At 40.0% G+C, this 25,730-nt stretch overlaps 1 protein-coding gene across 1 annotated transcript in view; it reads left to right on the forward strand.

The window, feature by feature from the left end:
- The first annotated feature begins 2,536 nt into the window (after positions 1 to 2,536).
- vps9d1 (VPS9 domain containing 1) overlaps positions 2,537 to 25,730 on the forward strand; it is a 34,696-nt gene continuing 11,502 nt past the window's right edge. Inside the window, exons 1-14 of the mRNA XM_087844198.1 lie at positions 2,537 to 2,668; positions 4,236 to 4,308; positions 7,030 to 7,227; positions 7,394 to 7,565; positions 7,770 to 7,881; positions 11,492 to 11,554; positions 12,822 to 12,874; positions 13,533 to 13,620; positions 15,160 to 15,242; positions 16,159 to 16,307; positions 16,525 to 16,893; positions 16,995 to 17,124; positions 19,997 to 20,202; positions 22,372 to 22,456. Coding sequence (XP_087700324.1) covers positions 2,576 to 2,668; positions 4,236 to 4,308; positions 7,030 to 7,227; positions 7,394 to 7,565; positions 7,770 to 7,881; positions 11,492 to 11,554; positions 12,822 to 12,874; positions 13,533 to 13,620; positions 15,160 to 15,242; positions 16,159 to 16,307; positions 16,525 to 16,893; positions 16,995 to 17,124; positions 19,997 to 20,202; positions 22,372 to 22,456 — 1,874 coding nt within the window. The 5' untranslated portion in view covers positions 2,537 to 2,575. The remainder of the gene's footprint in view (positions 2,669 to 4,235; positions 4,309 to 7,029; positions 7,228 to 7,393; positions 7,566 to 7,769; positions 7,882 to 11,491; positions 11,555 to 12,821; positions 12,875 to 13,532; positions 13,621 to 15,159; positions 15,243 to 16,158; positions 16,308 to 16,524; positions 16,894 to 16,994; positions 17,125 to 19,996; positions 20,203 to 22,371; positions 22,457 to 25,730) is intronic.

A 25,730-nucleotide genomic window follows, 5' to 3' on the forward strand; every position in this document is an offset into this window, starting at 1 on the left:
TTGCACTAAAACAAATCCATTGTAATGTTCCCACTTCCACATTAGATGGCGATCTTGTGCAGCCACATTTTTTAAAATGAAAATTATGAAGTCATTTATTGTAAGTTCACATTTTAATGTCATTTTGTATTTAATACAATTTGTCATCGTATTAATTCCTCGTGTCTGTGCTTGTTTCTTGGTGGTTCTCTTATTTTAAAATTGCTTGTTGTATTTTTTTTACATTTATAATTTCACTTTTGGATTAAACTGATTTTATGACACCAACTTCATGTTTTAATGTAACTTTTGTTTTCATTTCATGATGTAATTTTTGTCTAATTACATTTGCTGTACCTGATATTTCAAACCCCAGGTTTCAATCCTGTTTCTAATCCGCCTCATAAAAGTTGTTTTTGGAAGAGTGGTCAACATTTTCAGAGACTGATATCTGAGCCTTTATGCTAAAGAGCCTACAGTAGTTTCAGAGGTGTACTTACGTTTACTCAGAATTTTAACACCTGACAGGTTTTTGGTGTTTTTGGTGGTGTTCAACTAAATCAAACAAGCAGTTTCTGTTTTAAAGAGGCTCAAATGTTTGCTTGTTTCAATACGATGAAAACATCTGCTGTGCTTTTTGTTTTTACATGACTGCACTCCACATGGTTTCAGTTTGTTTTTCCTATTCAAAAACCCAAACCAAGCAATGCACCCAAGCTCTCGTTTGGCATGCAATTCTAATTTCTAAATGCTTTTTGGTTTAGTCTAACCCGATAAGCACAAAAAAAGGAATTCCTTTTAAACGCATGTTCTCATATGGGGTCGATGGGTTTATTTTATGGCGTAAAGCAATAAAATCACCACAGTTTATGTATAAAACACTTTATCGAGCAGAATGAAGTTTAATGTGTAGATAAGCCAAAATATAAAAACTCTGTTTTACACTGAGGTGTATTACATCTTACAAGCATCAACAATAATTATTATATGTGATATCATTTACTTACAAACAGCAATTATGAGCTAGCAATTATAAGCTACTGTGCTATATTTTTTATTGTAATAATATTATAATAACCGCATGATAATACAGTTAAAGGCATGTAGGGTCAGGCATGTAAGTATGAGCAATTTCTTTATAGCATCTCAGTGTAATTTTTATTGTCCAAAGGGAAGCTGAGGTCAAAATATGCGAACAGCTCACTCTGCGGTGGCAAGTTATGGACACATTTCTGTTCAAGGGCTCAGACAAAGACAAGGGACCTCGGTTTAAAATATAAGACTTTGACTAAATAATGAGTGTTTCTGTCAAATATAAATACACTGCATAAACTGAAAAAAAAAGCATTACACTAAAAGAACCAGATCCCCAGGTTGAGATGGTTTACACACGTGCAGAGGAGGGAGAGTCGATATACTGGGCAAAAGATGATGAAGATGGAGCTGAGAGGCAGGAGGAAAAGAGGAAGACCTCAGAGAAGGTTCATGGAAGTAGTGAAGGTGAACATGCAGAGGGCTGGTGTGACAGAGGAGGATGCTGGGGTAAGATGAAGATTGGGGTAAGATTGAGTCCGCTCCGAGCTCCCTGACCTGCACTCAATCTACGGCAGGCGGTGCTGGACCAAGGCCAGGAAGATCGTGAAGGACCTCAGCCATCCCAACAACAGACTGTTCTCTCTGTTGAGGTCAGGAAAGCGATTCCGCTCCCTGAAGACCAACACAGAGAGACTGAGGAGGAGCTTCTTCCCACAGGGGATACGATCTCTCAATCACACCACCACACAGTACTGACCCACACATATAGTTCTTACACACACACTGAACATTCTGGACATTGTTTTCACTTTATCACTTAAATCACTTTAAGCATATTTGCACTGCACAAGACACTAAATAATGTGGATTGCACAACACTGGACATTATATTCTTCATTTCCAGTTAATACTTGTACAGCTGCTGTTATTGTGTATATATATATTTATATTTCTTCATACATTCTTATATATTTCTATACTGTGTATTGTGTATTTTGTTGTACAGTTATTTTATTTTCAACTTTAATTCATATATTTTATCTTATTCTTTCCCAGTTAAATTTACCCTTCATTCTAATTTGTGTTGTACAGTTATTTCATTTTTAACTTAATTTTTATATTTTATTCCTTCCTAGTTAAATTTACCCTTTTTTATTTTCATATTTATTTCCTATCTTATTCATAGCCTTTTCTTTTTTTTCTTTAGGTCACGAGCAGTTGTCTAAGCATTTCACTGCATATCGTACTGTGTATGACTGTGTATGTGACAAATAAAATTTGAATTTGAATTTGAAAGCAGATGATGCACTGTGGCGACCCCTAAAGGGAGCCGGAAGAAGAAAACTGCGTCCTTCTGCAGACTGTTTGTCTGATGCAGAAGGACACATTCGTGCATAGCCTTGAACACCAGGAACTATGTCCTGGTCTCACTAGATAACACTAACACTGAACTGTGCATAAACAGTCTGAAGCGGTAGAGGGCGCTGTGTAGCCTACCCAGTAAAAACGAGGAAGAAGAGGCGGAACCAACGTAAAACGAAGAAGGGGCACCAGGGTAACCATGGCTAAAGTTGACAGCGGAGCGAAACCACTACAAAATGCCATGAAAATGGCCAAAGCAGCAATACAGCTGGACGGAGGGAACAGACACAAGGTCAGTGAGCCCCGGGGGCCGACAGCACGGACACAGCAGCGGGAAGCGGACAGGAAGCGGCGGGTGGGGATGTAAACAGAGGGAGGGGGCGGAGGCTGTCAGTGGTTAGCCACATAACGTTAACCTGCTAATTATTCTATACATGCAAAACTACCTTTAATTAATAATGATATTTATTCACTGCCATCCCGAGACTCACCTCAGTGTTTTTGCTGCATTGTCATCAAGTTTATTTTACACGCATAGCAGTGTTTACGATGCGTTATAATAAAGAATATTTGCGTCTAAAAACAGAGACAAACCTGGCATTTTCACTCGTGTTATTCAAAACACGTCGAGCTAAAATATGCAGAGGAAACAAACACTCTTCTGTGGATTCTTTTACGTTTTCCCATCACACTGTGACCACCTGCGTGTGTCCCCCTGACCCGTCGAGGAGACCCTGAAGGTGGTCTGCACCAAGATGTTTATAACAGATCTTTTAAGTCCTGTAAGCTCTTCGGTGGGACCTCCGTGGATCAGCCTTGTTTGTTCACATTCCACAGATGCTCCCATCTCCAGTCAACACTTTAAACTCGTTCAGCAAATCATTGCTGAACAGTTTCTGCTTTGTGACAGGGCGCATTATCCTGCTGAAAGAAGCTACAGCAGGGCAGGGGAGTCCAACTCCAGGCCTCAAGGGTCAGTGTCCTGCAGGTTTTAGATCTCACCCTGGGTCAACACACCTGAATCGAATGATTAGTTCGTTATCAGGCCTCTGGAGAACTTCAAGACATGTTGAGGAGGTCATTTAGCCATTTGAATCAGCTGTGTTGGATCAAGGACACATCTAAAACCTGCAGGACACCGGCCCTCGAGGCCTGGCATTCCCCATTCCTGGTCTACATGATCTGCAACCATGCTCATGTAGGCAGTACCTGTCAAAGTAACATCCACGTGGATCCAAGGTTTCCCAGCAGAACAGGCCAGCTGTCACTCACGCATGCATCAGTGAGCCTTGGCCACCCATCACCCTGTCGCTGTTCCTTCCTTGGACCACTTTGATAGATACTGTCCCCCGATCCCTTCAGACCTCGGGTCCTTTACAGGAAGCCTGCGAGTTTGAGGGCTCTGCACAGTATCTAATATGTTCCTTGGAGTCTGTTTGTGTGCATGTGATATATTTTTCTATCGGCAGAACAAAATAAATGCTGTTGTTTATAAGTTTTGATTGGTTGGGTTGAGGTGACCATAGCTGGCAGTGACCTAATCTGTAGGCACTGTCACCTGTCTGTCTCTGTCCTGGTGCACAAAAACAGTAGGTGTGAATTTAGACCCAGGACATCCTTTGTACTAGTTAAAGTGCAACTATGTTTCCTCTAAAAACAGATTATCCTCAGCACCACATGTAACCATTTTGGAGTCCAAAGCTGAACTGCTTTCCTGAGTTACAAAACTCTTTCTTTATCAAAGTTGGAGGGACTAAAAACTGCAACTAATGTGTTAATGCGATGCATGCCAGTGTGTGAGGCTATCAGTAGCCTGTGTACTTATAACAACTGATGGCCTGTTTGTGGTCTCTCTGCAGGAAGCTTACTGTGAATACCTCCGGACCATCAACTACATATCACACGCACTTTTGGAGGAAGCTGTTTCACAGAGTAAGAGCTGAAGGAAATGTGTGACTGATGATGAAGGAGCATAATGGTATAATGTCTCTGCTCAGTTTACCTGTTAGTGTGCGAACAGTCCAGTGCTTGTTAAAGCAGACACTGAACACGGAACATGAACCAGTTTACAAGCAGAACTACTCCTGACCGTTTCCTCTGTTCCTTTAATACTTTACAAGAAGCAACCTCTGACAATACAGACGTACTGAAAGCTGCAGTTCCTGGAGCAGTGCTTCCTCGAGTGAGTCAGGCCCACAACTTCAGAGCAGGAGAAAGCATTGCTCACTTCCTGATCCAAAAATCAGTGCTGTTTGTTATTATCAAAGAATAAAGAATAGCAGTGGACTCATAAGGCGCACAACATGTAAAAGTGGCAGCTCATTCAGAGTATGAAATGTAACTGTTTCTACATCTTTGACACTCAAAAATGGAACAAAATGTTTCAGCATTTGTTATTCATGGATACACCCGAGCAGTTTCATCGCTGTGCGATAGTCCAGATTTAATAGGGGACTATAGGGCTACAACCCAAAAATGTACAACATGAAAATGGCCAATAATTGAATCTTTTATATGGAGTCTTTTGGTTATCATATCCTGTGGCCGCCACAGTTACCAAAGCTCTACTCGGTTTAACATCTGTGGGTTTAAAGCTGATTGTTTTTATGAGGCAGATAGGCTCATGTGTTCATCATCTCAGGCTACGTCCACACGCACACGGGTGTTTTTGCAAACGCAGATTTTTCTGTGCGTTTGCACCTTTCGTCCACTGAAAACTGAGATTTTTAAAATCTACTGACAGGGTAGAGATTCTCAAAAAACTCTGTTTTTGTGTTTATATGTGGACGCAGAAAACTGAGATTTACTCACGCGAGCTCAAAGGTGCGCACCTTGTTTGACGTGACGCTGTGCGCCACGTTATTGTTTACATGATATGAATTTCTACAATGAGACAAAAAACTGTTGCTGTTACACATGCAGTTACTGTCTATCCATTCAGAAAGGCAGAGGCGTCGTCAGTTTTGAATAAATTAACAAAAAAATTAATTAAAATTTATGCATGCTGTATGCATTTAGTTCATTCCTAAGTTGTGAGTCTACACCAGCCGAAATCCTGTTTCTGGTTATTAACATTTGAAATGATGAAAGTACTTGAAAAGTAACACAAAATTAGCTGCCTTTCCTGAAGTCCTGAAGGTTTGCATAAAACCTGTTTACTCTTTCCCTCCCAGGCTTCTAGACTGGCCAACATTTCTGCACGGCTAGGATTTGGCACGTTCTTGACAACGTTTGACTGCGTTTTTGGCGTTTACATGTGGACGGAGATATTTTTCCAAACTGCAAGTGTGGACGGGATTTTTAAAAAGAAAGAAAATGGAAAATCTCCGTTTTCAAAAACACCCGTGTACGTGTGGATGTAGCCTCAGTGTACCAGCAATCATGGCACTATGACCTGTTTGTGTGGCTGCTTTGATCAATCAAAAAGCAGTGTTATCTGCAGGCCATAAGGGTACCACCTGAATGTGAGCGTGTTGGACTCGATGGATTTGTGACCCGGACCAATCAAGGGTTGCTACTAGGGATGCACCGATACCGATACTGGTATCGGGGCCGATACTCTAAAATATGTGTGTGTACTCATACTCGTAAAAGTTAACCGATACCATGAACCGATACTAACTTATTTCATTAATCAGAGGGTGGCTTGTCATTTCTGTTGTAGTTTTTTAGATTGGCCACTAGGGGGACATCCCGCGCTAAACAGGCACAGGGTTAGGCGAGTGAGACTGGCGGCTCCAGATAAAAAAGAGAAACTGGAGGCTGCTGTAGCTAGGCTAAACAAAATGTCAGCAGTGTGGAACAGCCAACTTTAACTCAGGTTTTGGAAAAGCGATGAAAAATGTCAAGAGAAAATCCACGGGCAGTTAAAATAACAGAGGCTCGACTCATTTTATCGCTCTGGCAATATCGAGCTGCGATATGAAATTGCGATAATGGTGCCAAAACTTTCTGAAGAGGTAAAGACAAGCAGTGTGTGCGTGATGTCAGTCCTCGGTTTAACGGCACAGTGGACTGATGATCCACGGGCAGATGAGGAGTTTGTTCGTCAACGCCGAATACTTTCGTTATTTTGTTTGTTTGTTTACAATATGGAGACTCTGCAACAATGTAAAAGTTTATTTTATTCTCAAACCTAATTAGTATTTATTTTATTCCAAACAGAAGTGTTTATTTATTATTCTGAAAGCTCGAGACAGTGCCAATAGTTCAGTGATATTTTGTTAAATTACAATGTGGAGACTCTGCAATAATTTAACAGAAGTGCTTATTTTTCACTTGAAATTTTTTTGTGGTAATTTTTAATAAGATGTTATTTTTTTATCGGCAGAGAATAAAATAAAACCTGTCTTCCAATTCATTGCATTTGTGTGTGTGTGTGTGTGGTAGAAGTATCGGTTTTTGTACTCTGTATCGGCAAGTACTCAGATCCAAGTATCGGTATCGTATCGGTTTGAAAAAATTGGTATCGTTGCATCCCTAGTTACTACTCAGTAATCCTCTTGTTCCAACACTGTTAATCATTCCGATCAAGACTTGAACTAATCAACCATTTGTGAAATTCAATCAGCTTTCTCATGCCATGTGACGACCTGTGTATAGTAGAGAGATTAATCCCATCTCATGGCGTGATATGTGTCTTTCTGGCCTCAGTGGAAAAGGAGATAGTGTCCGTGGAAGTGGCTCGGATGTTGACCCTAGCTGAGCAGTGTCTGGAGCGAGCCAAGTCATTTGTAGGGAAGAGCACCGAGCCCCCCGACCTGTCAGCTTCTGCTTTCTCTTCGGGTTCACCTGGCCTACCAGAGCCCCATCAGACTGCGGTCGTCCCTGCCTCTCACACTGCAGACACTGGTGAGTACGTTCTCCTCCAATCAGAAGCATCTCTTCTACAAACACACTGGTTAGTCACTGCTAAGTTGGAGCCAGGAGTCACAGGTCAGATGTGACCTGCTGCACAGTGTTACGTCATCTCATTGTGTCTTTAGCCTGAGCTCTTGGTCTCTCTGTTTGACTGCAGTCACAGTACCTGCGGGTGGTGCTCCTGTGGCCACAGACCATAAATCCTCGAGTCCCAGAGTGAGCGGTCGCAGCAGGCCATTGTCAGACGAAGCCGAGGAGCCCTCACCTTTCCTGCCTCCCGAAGTCTTCCACAAACTACAAGCAGAAGCGTCGCAGGACACGAGCAAAAAGTAAAGACTGGTTTTCATCAAGGAGAGGAAATATTGCTCCAGTGATAGAAGCTGCACAAACAAAGAACAGACTTAGTAGTTGCTCTGGATTCCTGTAAAAGCACAGAGTTTTCAAGTGAAACAGCAAACGTGTTGCAGTCGATTTGTTATCTAAATTGACGCCGTGAGTCATGTATTGTTTGTTTATGTGTTTGTGCGCTGCAGGGAGCTGACACCCATCGAAGAAGCCTCACGTTTGAACCAGAAGCTGAAAGCTAATTACGAAGCTCGCCTGGCGAGACTCGCACCTGGTCAAGCCTACCAGAAGACATCTTTGGTAAGTTTGGGAAATGAACTCGTCTCGGTCTGTTGTCACATACGCTACTTTGTCGTCCTTGTTTGAGCACATATTTGGTCCAATTTGCCTGGATATTCAATCACACTTAGTCTTTTTTCCCCTCTAAAGCCACAAGGCTGCCGTTAGTTATCATAGACATAACTTAATGATAATGGTCGCGCTCTGATTGCTGCTTTCTGCTTTCTGCCTCCCGTACTCGCTGAAGTTTGTTGTTCCCTGTCACTAAATGACCGCAGCACACACAATTTGCATGTGTGTGGCACAAATGAAACAAAGGGGGCTTTTTTTGGACATGTAAACATGTAAAATTGTGTTGTTGTTGGGTTTTTATTAAGCTCGGGTTGATGGCAGTGCCACGATTATGTCAAGATACTGTTGATGCTGAGGAACATATACAGGTTTTACACTTTCATGCGGACTTCTATATTTCACATATTGAAACCTTCAGTTCCAGAACTTATATAAGGTGTTGTTAAAGCAGGAGGCGATTCTTAAATGTGCTTCAACTGTCAACTTCAACAAAGTTAAAAATAAATAGAATTTTAATGACTTTTATATCAATCTTAATATAACTTTTAAACTGTAAAACCTTCATTTTATGCTAGCATATTTACCCAGTCACTTCCTTATAATAACAGTGAAGATTATATTTTGATAAAAGGGAAGACAAACGGTTTTTATTCTAATTAGTTTCACTTTGTGGTTCTGAGTGTTTCCTCTCCTACTGAAAAGATGGCCTGTGCTTGACGGACGGTGCAGGTGACATGTTCAGTGCTCAGGATTGGTCCGTCTTTCCTGACATCGTCACTGTCACCAGTATCAGGCTGGGCGTGTTTTAGATGGATTAGCTCTTGGTAAGTGCATTGCTCACAGTTGTCTATAGTGTGCATCAATGAGAGAAAAGCCAAAGTTTCCATAATGAACCAGAACCAGTTCAGGGCTCAGTGTAAATCTCAGAAACTCACCTTCATGTTGATGCTACTTCAATGTATTCCCCCTTACTAAACTCCTCCCCCTTAATGTAAGGCCTTCATCAGCAATGGGCTCTTCAGCAGGGTGCTGCACCCTAACATACTGCAGAGATGTGAGGAGAACCAAAGAACAGGTCAGAGCTGATGGCAAACAGCATTAGAGTGGTGCTTTTTAAGTATTTAACATTAACATTTGAGCACGCTGTGAAAGTACATTCAAAGGTAATTTAAAGATAAGAACACAAATATCCACATTTTACTTTTGTGTGTGATTTGATTTGTTACCTGTAAATGAGGCAAAGAAAGAATTTATCAAAATAAAAGTTTAATGTTGCACAAAAATAGTGTTTATTTCGGTTATGCGAACTAAACGCAGCTAGCCGAGTCAAGTTTCATCGCAATGCCAGACTCACTCACCATCTCACTGTTTTCCCAGCATTACTCTTCACATTCATAATGCTCCATTACATCATGTATTTCAGCAGCTCCAAACAAAAGCTCAGGCAGCAGCCAAAATGTAAATCCTTAAACGACGTGTATTAGTGTGTGTGGGAACGGTTGTGGGAAAACAATGTTTATGTGATTGCTCTTTCTTTTTTGTCTCTGCTCAGCCTAAACACAAATTTGACACACTTTTTCCCTGACTGTGGTCTCCCACCCTGTCAAATATTTTTCTGCCTTTGCATTTGTAAATTAAACTTTCTTTGACTGCCTGGTAGACATTAGTCTCATACACTTTGAATCTTCTTTAAAAGGACCTGTTATTCTCATTTGTTTTGTCTAAAACTTAGATTTAGCTCATTTCTTTTTAAGGCTTTCTTCTGATTGGCTGCCCCTTGCAGACAGGTTTCACCAGCTGGTGGGCGGGGCTTGAATGTACACGCGTTTTTTTTTTTGTTTTTTTTTTTAAGTTGGATGTATTACTACCAATAGTTTTTATTAGTTTTTTGGTGACCATTGAAATTAAAGTTAATGCTTCAAATAAGTTGGTAAATAGAAATATGAACAGGAATGATAAAATGCGTGAAATATGAATTACAAAGGGGTGTAGATACTTAATCAAAGCCTCTCTGTGCTGCACCACCTGGTTTGTGGATACTGACATCTACAAGTGGTTTATATTAATCTAAGATCTAGGGACATTTATCATACAAATGCAAATAATGAAATTCTACTACAGAGATGTGGTAAACATTGATTAAGTGCTATTGATTTAGAATAAAATATCCTCAGTTTCTTCTGTTATTCCCCTAATAGTTGTATTTAATATGTATTTAATGTCACACACTTTGACCTCAGTTTAAGTACTGAATCATTTTCTGCGATGGTAATCAAAATAATGAAACTCTGGTGGAGTAAAGCGCGCTACCTGTGCTTTTATTTTGTATTCTGGTCTTCCGGTTCGCGGTTCCGCTGCTGTTAATGGTGAGTGTGACGGGCGGAGGGAGCAGGCTACCTGAGAGCGTTTTATTTTAGCCGGGTAACGTGTGAGCTACAAAGCAGAACTTTCTCTCGTCGTTTTTTATAATTTTAGTGGGAAACTCGCTACATTAAAAAATATATAATAAATAATGGTAAGCAAAATGCCGCCAAGTTTAGCTTACATCTGGTTAGCTTCTTAATTGGCTCGGTTGTAGGCTAACACTTTTTCTGTAGATATCCTTTTTATTTTGAGCTGTAGCTTTTTAAAGTAACGTTAACTCGTCAATTAGGTGCGAAATATGTTTCGACAGTCTGCCGAGCTTCGTGTTTTCTGGAGGAAACTAAAGGCGTTTGTAAAGGTAAAGTCATAATGGCTAATTTTGTTAGCCAATTAACGCCACTGACACGTCCCCCCTACAAGCTTTTAATGACACTAACGTGGCAAATAATTAGGCCATTGTGTTTTAAAATACACAGTATGCACAGTATAATAATTAAGTCAATATAAATAAACTGAAAATGCTGAAGGTGAAGTATTTTCAAGGTTTGCACTTTAAAATGCACATCAGAGATTCCCAGTATATTTAACGTTTATTTACAGAATAGTATTAAAACTGCGTGGGGTGTCTTAAATAGTTTTTAATGTAACTGCTATTACAAAACATGTAAATCGGGAGATATCCTTTTAATACAGAACCACAACATGATATTTAGTAAAGTAAGAGTTTTGTGGCTGCACACTTGGAGTGGAGGGAACTAGTTTGTGTTGGTATCACCAACAAATACTTTACTTTCATGTTGTGTGGATGATGCCTCCTGTAGTTTAAGTGGTGGTTGGCAGTGTCATTGACATTTCTGGTGTGGATTTTGTCCCCTGTTGGCCCATATGTGCCTCCACATTTCTGAGTCGATGCAGGAAAAACCTTTATTTTCCTAGTACTTAGAAATCTGAGTTTAAGGTATGTGTGAGTCGCGGTTGTGTGTTTTGTTTACAGAAAGATTCATCAATGGTTGCTATCATTTTTTTTTCTCAAATAGAGGAAAGGCTGCATTAAGGCCCAGGGGAATATTTTGAACTTTGATTTATGTTCAGCTATTTTAGTAGAGTCCAAGATTAGATCTCATTTTATTGAACAGATGCATACAGTGAAGTAAAGTAATAAGTAAATAGCCTTCTCTCCATTTTCCCCATTCAGACACTCTCTCTCCAGCGGCAGATGATGGAGAACCTCATCATAGCCAAAGCCAGGCAGGATGCTGTATCCTTTGAATATGGTAAACAGTTGGATTTACTGCATGGGGCTTTAAGGTTAGTAGCAATCCAAATGCAAAAAACCAAAGATGTGCATTAATTTTGAGCAACAATCCCCGCCTTGATGCTTGCATTATGTTCAAATGCCAATGAAGTAGGTGGTACATTTCTGGGAATTGGGCCAGGAGAAGAGAGAACGGTTAAAGCGGAAAAGGACATTAAACACCGGATTTCTGATTTAGGAATGTTGATTTTTGCTTCTTCTTTTTTTTTACGTTCATCCTTTAGCTGAATAAGCTTTGCTTTTATTGTTGTTTGATGTATCCTAAATTTTATGCTCGCTGACTTAAGCGCTCCTTTTTTTTAATTGCAGTGTTAGTTGTGGAAACAACACACTAAGAAAGAAATCACTCTTTGCAGAATCACCCACTCCACTGGCATAAACAGTACTTTTAGATTCCAGTCACGGTGTGGCTTCAGTGCTGTGGATAGTTTGGATCCACACTAACACTGCAAAACACCAAAATCACACAATAGCAAACTAACTTGCTGAGCCAAACTCTGTTGTGTAAGGTGATTTGAGTGTTTTTGTCAGTGGAGGCTGGTGGAGTGTAGTGGCTTCACTTTCCCAGTGAAGTTCACTTTCCTCAGTCAGTGATGCTGACCCACAATCGTTGTTGTTGTTATTATTATTATTATTATTATTATTATTATTATTATTATTAGATATTAAATATGCTTTGACAAAGTTTATTGAAAGTTGTAGCAGTTCTGAGTAACCAGCTGCCTTTAAATGACTTGTGAAGTTGACCTGTTGCTACAGCAGAAAATGCAAAGATGTATATTTTACATTCAGACTAAACACCAGCAGATTTTTGATCCATATTAGTCAAATGAGACTTCCCAGTGTGTTGGAAATCTCTCTGGTTAAACGGTCGTACAAATGTAAAACGTGGTGACACTGATAATGCAGCTTACCTGTGTTTCATCAGCTGATCTGTAGATCGTACAGCTTTTTTAAAGCTCCTTTACATTTGCTTGAAAAATGACTGAAGCTTTTAATCAGTTACTGATTGCTGATTAAGTTTATACTTGTAATACTAAAAAGTAGTTACAAGCTTCTTATCAAAGAAAAATCCATTGGTTTGGACATTAGTGGCAACATGTGAATAGTTTGACTCTCTAAAGCTTTAATGAACTTTATAAGATTTCCCAGGATATACTCACGTCTTATTCATGCTGTGGTTTGGAGATTTCCTTAATGTTGACATTAGCTACAGCGGAAGATGGAGGACAGAAGACTGAGGCTGCAGGAAGAGGCCAACAGGTACAGTGAGCTTTTCATTAACACAGTGAATTAAACTAAAGCGTCTTTGTTTTGTTCACCTTAAATGTAAATGTATAAGAGCTGTGCACTCCTCTTTGTGCTCATGCCTGATGCAAGCTGGGACAGGAAGTTATATTTCTAGGGAGGTGTTATATGATGACCGATAGGTTTGCACTGTGAATTTCATACAGAAGTATAAAGTCCCTGCAATAAATCACAGATGTCAGGAAAACTGGACACAGTTTTAAAAATTATTTTTTAAAAGTTCTGTTTTTTTTTAATGCACAGATTGAACTCTGTAGCTATAAATAGGTTTCCATAATATTTCTCATTTCTTTTCTTCACACCTGCATGTAATTAATTCCTTCTTCTATTTGCACATTTGGTTAACCAGACATGACAGTGATCCTGTATTAAGTATAACTTCTGTGCTGTTATTTATAGCATTTATTGACCAAATTACAGTGTTTATAAACTGTGTAAATAACCTACTGCATAATAAACCAGAGATTGCAGGTTTCTTGCTGGGGTTTTGCAGTCAGGACAAAAACATAGTGGCTGTTGGAACCTCAACAAGGGGATCTGCTTCCAAAATTAGCGATCACTGGCAGGCATACAATTTCAATAACCTCTCCTGTGTGCGCGTTCGTCATTCCAGGAGATTTGCAGCGTCTGGGGCAATGACTCCAGAGGAGCGAGAGCAGCGTATTCTCTACACCAACGTTCTGGAATATGAACAGGACCATGTAAGTTTAAATGCTATTAAAAAGCGTTGGCAGGTGTAAATGAAGATTAGAAGACTTTGCATAGCAGCAAATAATTCTACAATAATTCAGTACAGTAAACAAGATGGCAAACTCTGGACCTACCTATTTATTTCCTCTTCAGATCTCCAGTTTCCAGCAAAGTATCTTAGTTTGTTCCAAATCAGAGTTGCATGTTGTTTTTCTATAGCTCTTCTTTTTCTACTAATGCAGTGTCGATGCACAGCAAGTTACAGGCAGCCCACATTTCAGCAGTCCCCTCTGTTTTCTTTCACAAGTTCTCAACAGGGTTTTAATAGTTTTGCAATTTTCATTAGTTTTATTTTTATTTAGTTTTGACTTCAGATTTTCAATTTTATATCAGTTTTAATTAGTTTTTACCAATTGTTTGCTAGTTTAGTTTAGTTTTTATTTTTTTGAAAATCCTTAGTTTCAGTTTAGTTTTGATTAGTTTCAGTTATAGTTTTAGTTGTGTTTGCAATAATTAAGTGTAACAAAATCCCAGTTTCATCATATCAGTCATTCTGCTCATCCTTGGGTATGTTGCTATTCCAGCTACCATACTGCACCCTGCACCGGTCGCCTGTCTGTCGCAGGGCTAACATGCAGAGACAGACAACTCACATTCCCACCTATGGGTTCTTTAAATAAATGAACAAAGGCAGATGAACAACCATTGATACCAGGCAACTATAAAATGTATATCTTGGCCCCAATGAGACTATTAACTCTCGCAGCACCGGGTGTTCGTAATTTTGGTTCAAGTGAATTGATAAACTTTTTGAAGGTAATTGACTCACACAGTTGTGTAGATATCCCCGTCCTGTTGTCTCGGGATGCATCACGCTGCCTTGCCTGGGGTTAGCTTCTGTTTTCTGGGGATGAGGGTTGAGTGTGCTCCCTTACCTTCTCAAGGTAAGCTAGGTTAGCCTTCTTGTGTGAGCTTTTCAAGTGCACTTTAAGGTTTGTGGGATTTTTTTTTTCCCTTTAGAAATGTCCCTCATAATTTGTCTCTTCCCACTACAAGACACTTTATCCAAAACACAGTCATATTCAAAGTAATCCCAAATTGGACTCTGGCTCCCGACTTTTCCTGACATGATTCTGCGCGTGGACGGAGCAGCGACACAGACGACTCGACTAACGTGCTGCCACCTGCTGGCATAATGAGACACAGCAAGAAAAAAAATCTGTAAACTAAACTTCATTTTCACCCTTGACTCTTGTATGACACGCACACATCAATGAAAACTAAAACATTTTTGCTATAAATTCAGTTAATTTTAGTTAGTTTTGTGAACACTCATTACAGTTTTAGTTAGTTTTCCTTTTTCTGTTTTTATTTTTATTTCCGTTAACGAAAATGTTTTTTCACTTCTAGTTTTCGTTATTTCGTTAGTTTTCGTTAACGATAATAACCTTGGTTCTCAAGTATTGAGTTTTATGTTGGTTAATTAATGACTAATCACTTAATAGACCTTTATATATGTGTTTATGACGTTTTTGTTTTGGCCTCTTTAGGATTGGCCCAAACAGTGGAAAGCCAAAATGAAGAAGAATCCTGATGTCTCGTTAGTGTCAAATCTGGTCTCCTACCTGCTCAGGTAACTGACAACAAGGTGGAAAACTGTTTATTTTTCTTGTGTGGAGAAATACCTGTGCTATTTATTTGTGCTTTTTTTTAACACAACAAGACACAGTCAAAGCATTCAAATGTTGTGACTGCTCACGATTGTCCTTTCTGGGTTTTATTCAAGTATTGGGGTGTTTAAGTGGTGTTTTGTCAATCAGAAGGGTAGTTTGGCTTGAGTGTCTGGAGAATTGCAAAGAGACGAAACCAGGCGGTAAGCCGAAGCTAAAGTATCTAATAGGGAAATATGCATAAAGGCAAAAAACTGTCTGCCACCACTTCAACAACACCTGAGAAATTGAGCTGAATTCGAGGTTTGATTTGACTTTCTCTTTGTCGTTTGGTTTGACATGTAGTTAATAAAAGTTTTACTTATTATTATCAAATTTACAGTAAAGTTAAACACAATAATAAATCATATACAGCACAGATTTTATAGAATATGCATAAACGGTGAGGTTGGTTGTGTATTTGCTTCAGATGGTTTAACTGTGCTGCAGAATTAGGCAGTCCTAATCCTGCATGTACTTGTTTCACTGAGAGTAGTTTGCACTTCTGGTAGAGGAGCTCATATGCGTGTACACACACAGCACCCCGCGATGACGAAGCAAACACACGTTTGTCAGAGTTTAGAACGAATGCAGTCTGAAGAGAGCTGCATGCCTCTAATGAAGAAACACTCAGCTCTAATCCATTTTAAAACAAGTGAAACACAATGTAGTGCAGAGTATTTACAGATGAATGATAACTTCTAAAAGATGTTCAGTCATTTAATGATCTTTAATGATTTCTGGAGCACAGTTTGTTGTTAATCTGTGGACGTATTCCACAGCTGTTTCTGATTTTGCATCGTCAGTGGATTCTGTTAACACTCTTAACTGTGTCCTCAGCCAGTCCGACCACCCAGTTGTGAAGCTGCTGAGGAAACATCAGTACCGAGTTTACAACCGGCTGTACCCCATCGTTAGTAAAGGTCTCCCTAAGAGTCCCGCCATGCCACTGAGACCACGTCACGGCATTCACAGCCCACTTCATCCAGGTAAGGGGTTGGTTTGGAAGACAGTGGCTTCATATTTATGTTCTCTTGGCTTCTTTTTTGTGCCAACTAGTTTAAATTTTTGTTAATGAGGATTTGAGACAGAACACTGGATTCAGCTCTACTCTGTATGGGCAGCATTTAGAGGTTCTGGACTCGTGATGCTGTTAATTGGACTGAACCAAGTAACGTTAATGGTGACGTGTTCTGAATCACACAGAGACTCCGAAGAGACCAGTCAGGACAGCATGTAGTACCCAAAGTGTAAAGAGCTTCAGCACAGACTCCTTGATTTCTCCCTCGCGCTCCCACAACCTCATCCCTAAATATGAGGAGGAAGAGGCGGAGGAGCCCAGCGAGCAGGAGTCAATGGACCGGGAGAACTCATTTGAAGATCTGGAGCAGTTTGTGACTCAGATGGACTGGGTTCAACCCCCCAGCAGCACAGACGACGCTGCCTCGGATTCAGATTTGGTCTGCGATTGTTCTGCGCCGCTGGAGCAGGATGAGAGCCACGTCCAGGAGCTGGAGAAGAGAGCGCTTAAAGAACACCTGAAAGCTGTCGTCAAGGACGTTCATATTGCAATCGGTGAGCACAGCTTGTTGTTTTGGAACAGCAAACTCTTCTCTTGTCACGACGTTTGCATTCTTGATGGGAGTTAAATGATACGGCTGTGTTCTGTGTTTCAGATCAGCTTCTGTCTTTGTGTTTGCTGTCCTTTGAGTCACTAAACACTGCCAGCTTTAAGGACCTGTGTCTCGCCAGCATTGAGGAAGCCTTCTTCACACCCCTGTGGAGCGCCCTAGTGGCTCTTTTCAGGTAGTGCACCTGTAATCCTCAGTTCTGTGCCAGAGGCACAAAGGTGCCGAAACACCAGTAATCAAAGAGCTGTTTAGATAATAGAGATCTTATAATCCACTACGGCCAAATGTAACCAAATTCTTGAGAAATATAGTGCATAGAAACTACTTTCCTATTAAATATTAGATTATATGTACTATTAAATAATTGCCTTACTGCTTGGAATAGATTATTCTTCCAGATTTGAACACCCAAATTTAAGCTTGGCTTCCCGCAGGTCGTTAAAAGTCTGAGTTCCCATAAAACGGATATTTTTGAGGTTGTGAAGAAAGCCAATAAGATAAAACAAGTTAACATGTTTCTAACATTGTTGTCTCTTTATCACCCATATTTATTAAATTTAAGTTTTAGTGTGCGACGAAACAGTCGGAGGCATTAATTAGTGTTGGTGACATCTTTAAATCCCTTTTTCTGTGTGACCAACAAAATTCAAAGAGTCATTTATTGTCACGTAAAGGAAATGTGACAAATACTGTATAGTAACTGTATCACTGTTGAGCAGTCATACAAACTGCTACTTAGTGCAAATAATAAGACACAATTTTAGCTTTTTACAACCTTAATTAAACTCGCTAACTTACTGTTAGCAAAATGTTCTTCTGTCACCGAGTGTAGGGTGTGAGACAGTGCTCTTAGGAAAACACAGGTGCAGTGCACGTGTCGGTGCAGATCTAGAGGTAATTTGTGAAAACGTTGCCCTGAATTTGAAAGGTTGCTGCAGAATAGAGAAATCAATCAAAACAGGCTGCAATCAGAGAGAAATGAGTCTTAGACGCATGTTATGCTGTCTGCTTAACCCTTTAAGACCTACCATAGAACCAAGTCCACCAGAGCTGATATTATATTTTTACATGCTGTGGAGCCATTTTTGGGAGCATTTCAAGTTGCTATACATCAATACAACCATAATAGCCTACATTTTAATAATATGTCTGCATTAAGTGCATAGTAATTACATAAATTGCTAAAAAGTGCAATAAACTACAAAAAATTTAAAATCGTTTTTGTTTTTTTAACATATATTTCTAGTTAGAGAAATTTAAGAGGCTTATCCCACAAAACTGTAAATACAAAAAAGTTGCACAAAATAGTTTCCCACCACAGAAAATTTATTTTGAGTGTCTTCATAGTTTTATTTTTGAAATACACCAATTTTTATACACTGCAGGAAAAACGAAAATAAATATTATAGTGCAAATTTGCAAAAAAGCAGCATATGCATCAAAATAAACTATTTCCAGCAGTGCAATGTGAGTCCTAAGCATCCCAGAAACAACACAGAAAGTCATAAAGTCAAACATAACTTAGATAAAAAAACTACATTTCCGCGAAAATGACGTCACTTCCGGTTTTGGGCAGGTCATGGCGGACATGCGAAAGCTCGCTCTGACGTCTATTCCAACGTAGGAAGTGTTACGAACAGCTGATCGGATCGGCAAAGTGTGTTTCTGGAATATTATGTTTTTGTTGCTGCAAGCGCTTTTTATGCAGTTTTTACAAAGCTATATGTGGAAGGAAACTGTGACCGAGGACAAGCTGATGGCATAAGATGTAAGTACAACTCCTCCAGTTTCATATGCAAAAAAAATTATTGCGCTAGCTCACGTGGTTGCAGAGCTACCTGGATTTAAAAATAGTTACGCAAAACAGAGCGTGCCCGCTCCAACTGGCTTTAAAGGGTTAAACTGGATGGAAAAGGCTGCTACAAATGTAGCTTTCAGACTGTAATAACACTTAAAAAGTTCATTTAACCAGTGGGTCAAGGTCTCTGACCAGCATGGGGCAGTGCTGCTCTTATTTTTGCTCAGCTTCCCTCGTCTGCTGTTCTCTGGTTGGGTTCTCAACTTGTTTGTGTTGCAGGTTTCGCTGTAGTTGACTGTGATGGTACTTCTAACATTATTGTGGTTTATATTTGATTCCCAGCTGTGTGCTGTGCCGTTAATTTTCCGCATTTCCTATACTCGACCTTTAGTTTAGCTGGATTCAAACAAATTCAGTGTTAGTTGGTGTCGTGGCACTGAAGCGAGCTGGGTGATTTAGATTATTAATATAAATATAAAAAATATGTTTAAAATAAAATTTAAATTTAATTTGAGATCCGATCTTCAGCAGTATCCCTGTGTTTGTCGGTCAGACCCGCCCTGCGCTGATGCATGATTTCAAAACACGAACGCTCAGCTGGAGACTTCAGAAAGGTGACATCACCTGCATCACCATGGCTGCGTTCATCCTTTATGTACAGTCCACTGTTACCACATGGAAGCTGTATTGTTTCTTGAATGATGGAGGAGAATTTTAAGTTTTATTGATACTAATAATTATGCATCAACTTGCCATACTTTTTATTTTATTGCAGAAATAAGAAGTGGAATAGCAAGAATTCTGCTCGGCAGTGTGTCGTGGTGATGTGCCCTAATTTTAGCTAGAAGCTAAAGTGGAACTATTTTTGTTGAGTTTTATGTTAAGCAGGTATGAGGGTGTCAGACAATGATCCTGTGGAAGAGCCATGTGTTGTGCTCATGTCCTAAATATTAACAACCACGTCAAGAAATAAGAAAAGCTTCTTGATTCTGGGGTTTTATTCCACTTTAGGGTTTGTTTTTAACCAATTAGACAGCAGGAGCTCAGTCTGTGACAGTTATCCAACTTAGCTGCCATCGAGTAGGAATAACCTGGAGTTTAAATATCCAAAATGTACCCTCTACACAACCACTACCAGGTTTTCATGTGACGTTTTCCAGACTTCTATCATTCTTTGCTCCGTTTCCATCATTTAGTTATTTGTCCGTTTGTTGGATTTCGTTCTGGAGCCATTTGTCTTTCATTTCAGGAAGGCGTATGTAGAAAGGGAGGAGGCCTACGAGACCAGCGTGAAGCTGTACGCCGATGCTTCACCTGGAGATATCGGCATTCCCTTGAAACTGTTTCCCCAAAATACCGGTTCCCCACAAGGTTCCTACCCCTACGGATCTGCTATCCAGGAGCTCAAACTTCTCATTCATGACCGATGTCCGCAGAGGAAACTGGAATGCATTGGTGAGTCAGATTGTGTTGTTTTTATTCTCGTTTACACAAAGGCAGAATTTTGGGATGGAAAGCTGCTCTTAAGAGAGGATTAATTCCAATTGAAAGAAGAAATCCACCCTTTCCTGGCAGAAAACCATGGCCTGAGGCTTCGTACTGCTCTGCCTCTAACCTCACGCTAATGTTTATTTTAGTATTTGCAGGTTTTGAAAGGTACAAAAAACATTTAATTTTGCTTCGTTATGTTTGTTCGAAACTCTTTGGTGACTGGTGACGTGTCCTTTAGAATTTTAAATTCAGTCTGTTTTTAATCATAATCATAAGACCTCACATTTATAGAAAACTAAGAGTGTTATTATTCATCAGCATTAAACTTTACTAAAAGCTCTCTGCGTCTGTAAAGTGTGAGCGCAGCCAGCCGTTAGGTGCACGTCCTCAGAGTGAAGAAGGCGTAAGTCAATTCTTCTTGTGAGCTTTAAAGATGAACAGTTCTTGGCCAGATGGTCTCTGATGTCACTCTAAACCAGCATTTATGTATTTGCACTAAACCCAGAAAAAAACATTTTGTTCAGTAAATGATTGAAAAAATAATTTTGTTCCTTAAACTTTGCTTTGAATCCATTTTTGTCAGTCTCACAGACCTTTGACAGTCGGTCTGTTCTCACAGCAGCTGAAATCTAACTCACAAACAGAATATCAGCCTGCTCCTGTCACACAGTCTGCTTTAGGTCCTTGTCCTGCTGTAGGGGGGAAAAGCCTGCGAGGTCTATGCCATTGTTAGAAAATGGAGTGACGGCCTGTCTTGGTTACGATTCCTTTTCTGCCGTTCCCTCCACTGCAGCGCCCGAGGCGTTCACACCTGCTCCATGTAACATGTCGAATATTTTCGAGCACGTTCTTTCTCATCAGAACACCTCAAACTCCAAATAAGATTCATCTGTCTGTAACACTTTGTCCTAGAGCTGGGCGATATAAGATTTTTTTCATATCACGATATGTTTTTTTTTTTTTTTCTCATTTCAGGCGATAACGATATATATATATCACGATATAAGCCAAATAACTATATTTGTAAGATTTTACTTGCTCACAAGTAAAATGTGAAATAATCAGCAGCTTGTTTTGATTTAAATATTTATTTCCCATAATAAGTTCAACAGGGTAGATGTACTTAAGGAACATGAGACTATTTCAGATAAATAAAGGCAAATATTGCAAACTACACAAAAGGTAGCCGCTAAAGCGTTTAAGTTTCAAAACAGAACAAACAAAACAGACTAAACTGTCAATTCCACTTAGAAACAAAATATTATTTCTAAAAATAAATCTTAGTTTGTTTTACAGAAGAACAAAATTGACTAACTTTTGTCAATATCAAATAAACTGAGAACTAAAAGGAAATTCTCGATCTCTCCTTGTTGTATAGCTGAGCTTTTCAAACAGTTTAACAGTTACTTTAGTCTGACAAAAGCCGAATGACGAATTAGCGCTTCCAGTCAGAGACTGAGCATGCACCGCTTTATTGTATTTCCAGACTTGCTTTCGGCACATTTACAGCGCGCTACTCTGTTTTTGTCAGACTTGAAATACCTTCACACTACTGAACTTCTGTGGCTCTTCCGTTCGACAATCTCTCCGGCATTGGAACCATCATCTGTTTTCTCTTCGGTAACCTTCGGTCACGCTCTCGGTTGATTTTTCTCTAGTCGGCGCACTCATTTCCTCCATTACCCGGCGGCACGGCGGCTGGCTGCTTCCCAAACAAATACACATGTGCGGCTTGGCACTTGTGCTGCACGTAACAAGTCACGTGATGTGACGCTGCGGCTGTGATTGGTTCGGCTCTGCGCTACTTAATTTGGATTGGCTGTTCTTTTTTTCTTTTCTTTTTTTTTAAGAGGACAAGAGGGGTGAGGTCTATCGCAATAGTTTAACTTTTCTATCGAGAAAAAGTTATTTTGCAATACATATCGCCCAGCTCTACTTTGTCCCAACACATCTGTTTAATGTCCCAATGCGCTCTGTTTTTTCTTTCCTCTCAACTTTGCATCCAAACCTGTTTCTCTGGCTGCTATCTCTAATTACTGGGTCAATACTTCGATATCTTATATTATAATATTTGAAGCATTCAGTCTGTATTGCAGTGCTCCACGAGCTTTATCGTTTCTTGTTTTGTTCCAGTGAGGACGTTACGCCTGATCTGTGCCTGTGCCGAGGATTACAGGTGTCTTCATGAAGGGGACACGACTCCCAAAACAGCAGCCATGTGAGTAAATGATCAGCTCCAGTAAGTATCTGGGCCTTTACTGTGGTCCTGCACTGACCAGTCTCTTTCACTAACACACAAAAATGACAAATGTAACTGAGAAACAATGCAACAGTTATACAACACAGTGGTGTATTGTTCTTTTAGTTGAATTGCTCTAAAGTACACCTCATTAAACTTAAATGAAAGCCCTTTCCTCGTTGCATATTCCTCCTAATAGGAAGGGAAAGACTCTTCCGAGATCCGCTCATAAGTACCCAAACATCATTTAAGGGGTCCCTGCCTTGGTAGCTGCCCTGTCAGCTCTCATCACTGCTCATTTAGGTCTGGCACAGCAGGCGCTGTCTTGGGTCTGTTGCCCTCCTGTAGAGCGCCTCTTCCTGACCAGGCCCAAAAGTGGGTCGTCCTGGCTGAGCCTGGAACAACACCATGGTCCAGTGAGGAGGTTTGGGGAATAAATGAAAAGGGATGGAGCATTTGTTACCAGAGACAAATGCTCAGTAGGTTGTAGCATGCATAGGGTTCAGCAAATTAAACGCGTTCTTTGTTGACAGAGTTGGACCAAAACTTTGTAAAATAAATGGCAGCAGAGCTCTGCGTATTTCTCATTGTGGCTTCGTATTATCGCTGAACTGTATCCGCTAGAGAACGCGTTAAAATCAGCTGAGTTTGGGCTTCATCTGTAATTTGGGCTGACAGTATTTTGGAATTATTAAGAGACTGAGACTTCTAGTGACCGCAAGTAAACAAACAGACGCTGGATTTCCTTTACTGAATGGGTGGGGATCATAGTCCTAGAATAAGAGCATTTATGAGGCTGTTAAAAGGACCACACTTAAGTTAAGGTTAGACGTTTTAAAATAGGACTCGTAACAGTCGACTCGAAACCTAGGGGGGATATGTCAGCAGCTTTTAAATAGGTTTTATGTGTGATTAATGCTTGTAAAAATCCTGTTCGCTCAAAGAGTCAAGGGGGAAAACATCTTCCTCCTTCAGAAAGCTCTTGGATATGTTTTCTTCTTTGTACACTCCAGTTGTTGTTGTTGTTGAGCGGCTGAGGCAGTGTCTCCTGCTCCATATCTGTCTCTTTGCATCGGAGCGCTTGTGAAGTGATGAGACACGGCGGTGGAAGAGTTGATTGGGCGCAGCACTTCTCAAAGCTTTTGATCCAGAAAAGTTGTGACGTTGAGGGATTTTGATGTGCGCCCTCACGACGCTAAAAGAAACAACTGGGCAACAAATGTCTCTCCAAGAAATGCAAAGCTAATCACGCTGCACTTGTTATGTGGAAACACGAATCACGCTGTGTCCTGCCACAGAAGACATTTCAATCAGTGACTATTTTAGATTTCAGAGCTTTGTTACCATCTTGTAGTAAAGATGAAATCTCCCGGTTGGACTGGACTTTGGCCCCAGACTGCCAGCGCTGGCATGTTTTTCTTTGCTGATTGCAGCTCAGTGCAGGGCCACATGTGGCTGCTTTTCTTACTCCCTTTTAAATACAGGTTGCCTTTGTGGATGTCACTGTGACTCACAGAGTGGGTGTTTTTAATCCAAGGCCTGACTCAGATTGGAAAGTCGTTTTTTAAAAATCTAATCAAGATGTTTCGCAGACAGAGAAGCTGTGTGTATGTGTTAATATTTATGTTTATATCGCATATTTATCTCTCCTTGTGTATATCGAGTACACCGTGCAACAACACTGAAGCGCACTATTTATTGTTCGCTGCGTGTTTCCGTATGGATTGATCTGCTGCAGCGTTTCGGTGCCTGACTGGTCCCCCAGCTTTGTCTTCCAAAGATGCATCTGGTCAGGATTTGTGTGCTTTGGCTTTAGCTGGTGTTTCGTTGTTCAGTATATAGAAAATTTGTTTAACCCTTTAAGACCTACCATAGAACCAAGTCCGCCAGAGCTTATATTATATGTTTACATGTTGTGGAGCCATTTTTGGGAGCATTTCAAGTTGCTATACATCAATACAACCATTACAGCCTAGATTTTAATAATATGTCTGCATTAAGTGCATAGTAATTACATAAATTGCAAAAAAGTGCAATAAACTACAAAAAAATTGAAAATCGTTTTTGTTTTTTTAACATATATTTCTAGTTAGAGAAATTTAAGAGGCTTATCCCTCAAAACTGTAAATACAAAAAAGTTGCACAAAATAGTTTCCCACCACAGGAAATTTATTTTGAGTGTCTTCATAGTTTTATTTTTGAAATACACCAATTTTCATACACTGCAGGAAAAACGAAAATAAATATTATAATGCAAATTTGCAAAAAAGCAGCATATGCATCAAAATAAACTATTTCCAGCAGTGCAATATGAGTCCTAAGCATCCCAGAAACCACACAGAAAGTCATAAAGTCAAACATAACTTTTAAAAACACCAGTATAGGCTCATTGAGGCCCGGACGGTAAAAAACTACATTTCCGCGAAAATGACGTCACTTCTGGTTTCGAGCAGGTCATGGCGGACATGCGATAGTTCGCGCTGACGTCTATTCCAACGTAGGAAGTGTTACAAACAGCTGATCGGATCGGCAAAGCGTGTTTCTGGAATATTATGTTTTTGTTGCTGCAAGTGCTTTTATGCAGTTTTTGCAAAACTATATGTGGAAGGAAACTGTGACCGAGGACAAGCTGATGGCATAAGATGTAAGTACAACTCCTCCGGTTTCATATGCAAAAAAAATTATTGCGCTAGCTTACGTGGTTGCAGAGCTACCGGGATTTAAAAATAGTTACACAAAAACTCCACCGAGACAGCGGTGACGCTAATCAGAAGGCTAGACCGTCCAATTTCACGGCCGTTTACTTCCAGCCTACCCGACCTTCTGAGGACCCGGCCCACGTAGACCGCGAAGGCCGGGTCCTCAGGAGGATGCAGCCCATGAATTTGGACACGACAATTAATTTCAAATGGTGGCGTGTGCGCATTTTGGCTCACGTCTGCTTCACTTATATTACCAGACACGACCTGAAATGTTAGTGTGGCAGTTCAGGATGATCGTTAACAGGCTTTTTTTTTTTTTTTTGCTTTCACTGTAAAATAAATTCCTTGTATAACCAAATTAGAATTTTTTTCCTGGCCTTTACTCTTTAGAATCTAGTTTTAGTTGGTGGTTTGTTGTTTTGTTTTTTTGTACTAGTTGTCGTCTTTTTATTCTGTGAAAAGCCATCTAGTCCTTTCTTTTTCCTTCCTCTTCTATTGTGATCCTCTGTATTCCCTCTACATCCATTTAATCTGGACATTTTCTATCTTTC

The sequence above is a fragment of the Neolamprologus brichardi genome, chromosome 7 (genome assembly GCF_056152115.1).
Source record: "Neolamprologus brichardi isolate AB-2024 chromosome 7, ASM5615211v1, whole genome shotgun sequence".
Taxonomy (NCBI): domain Eukaryota; kingdom Metazoa; phylum Chordata; class Actinopteri; order Cichliformes; family Cichlidae; genus Neolamprologus; species Neolamprologus brichardi.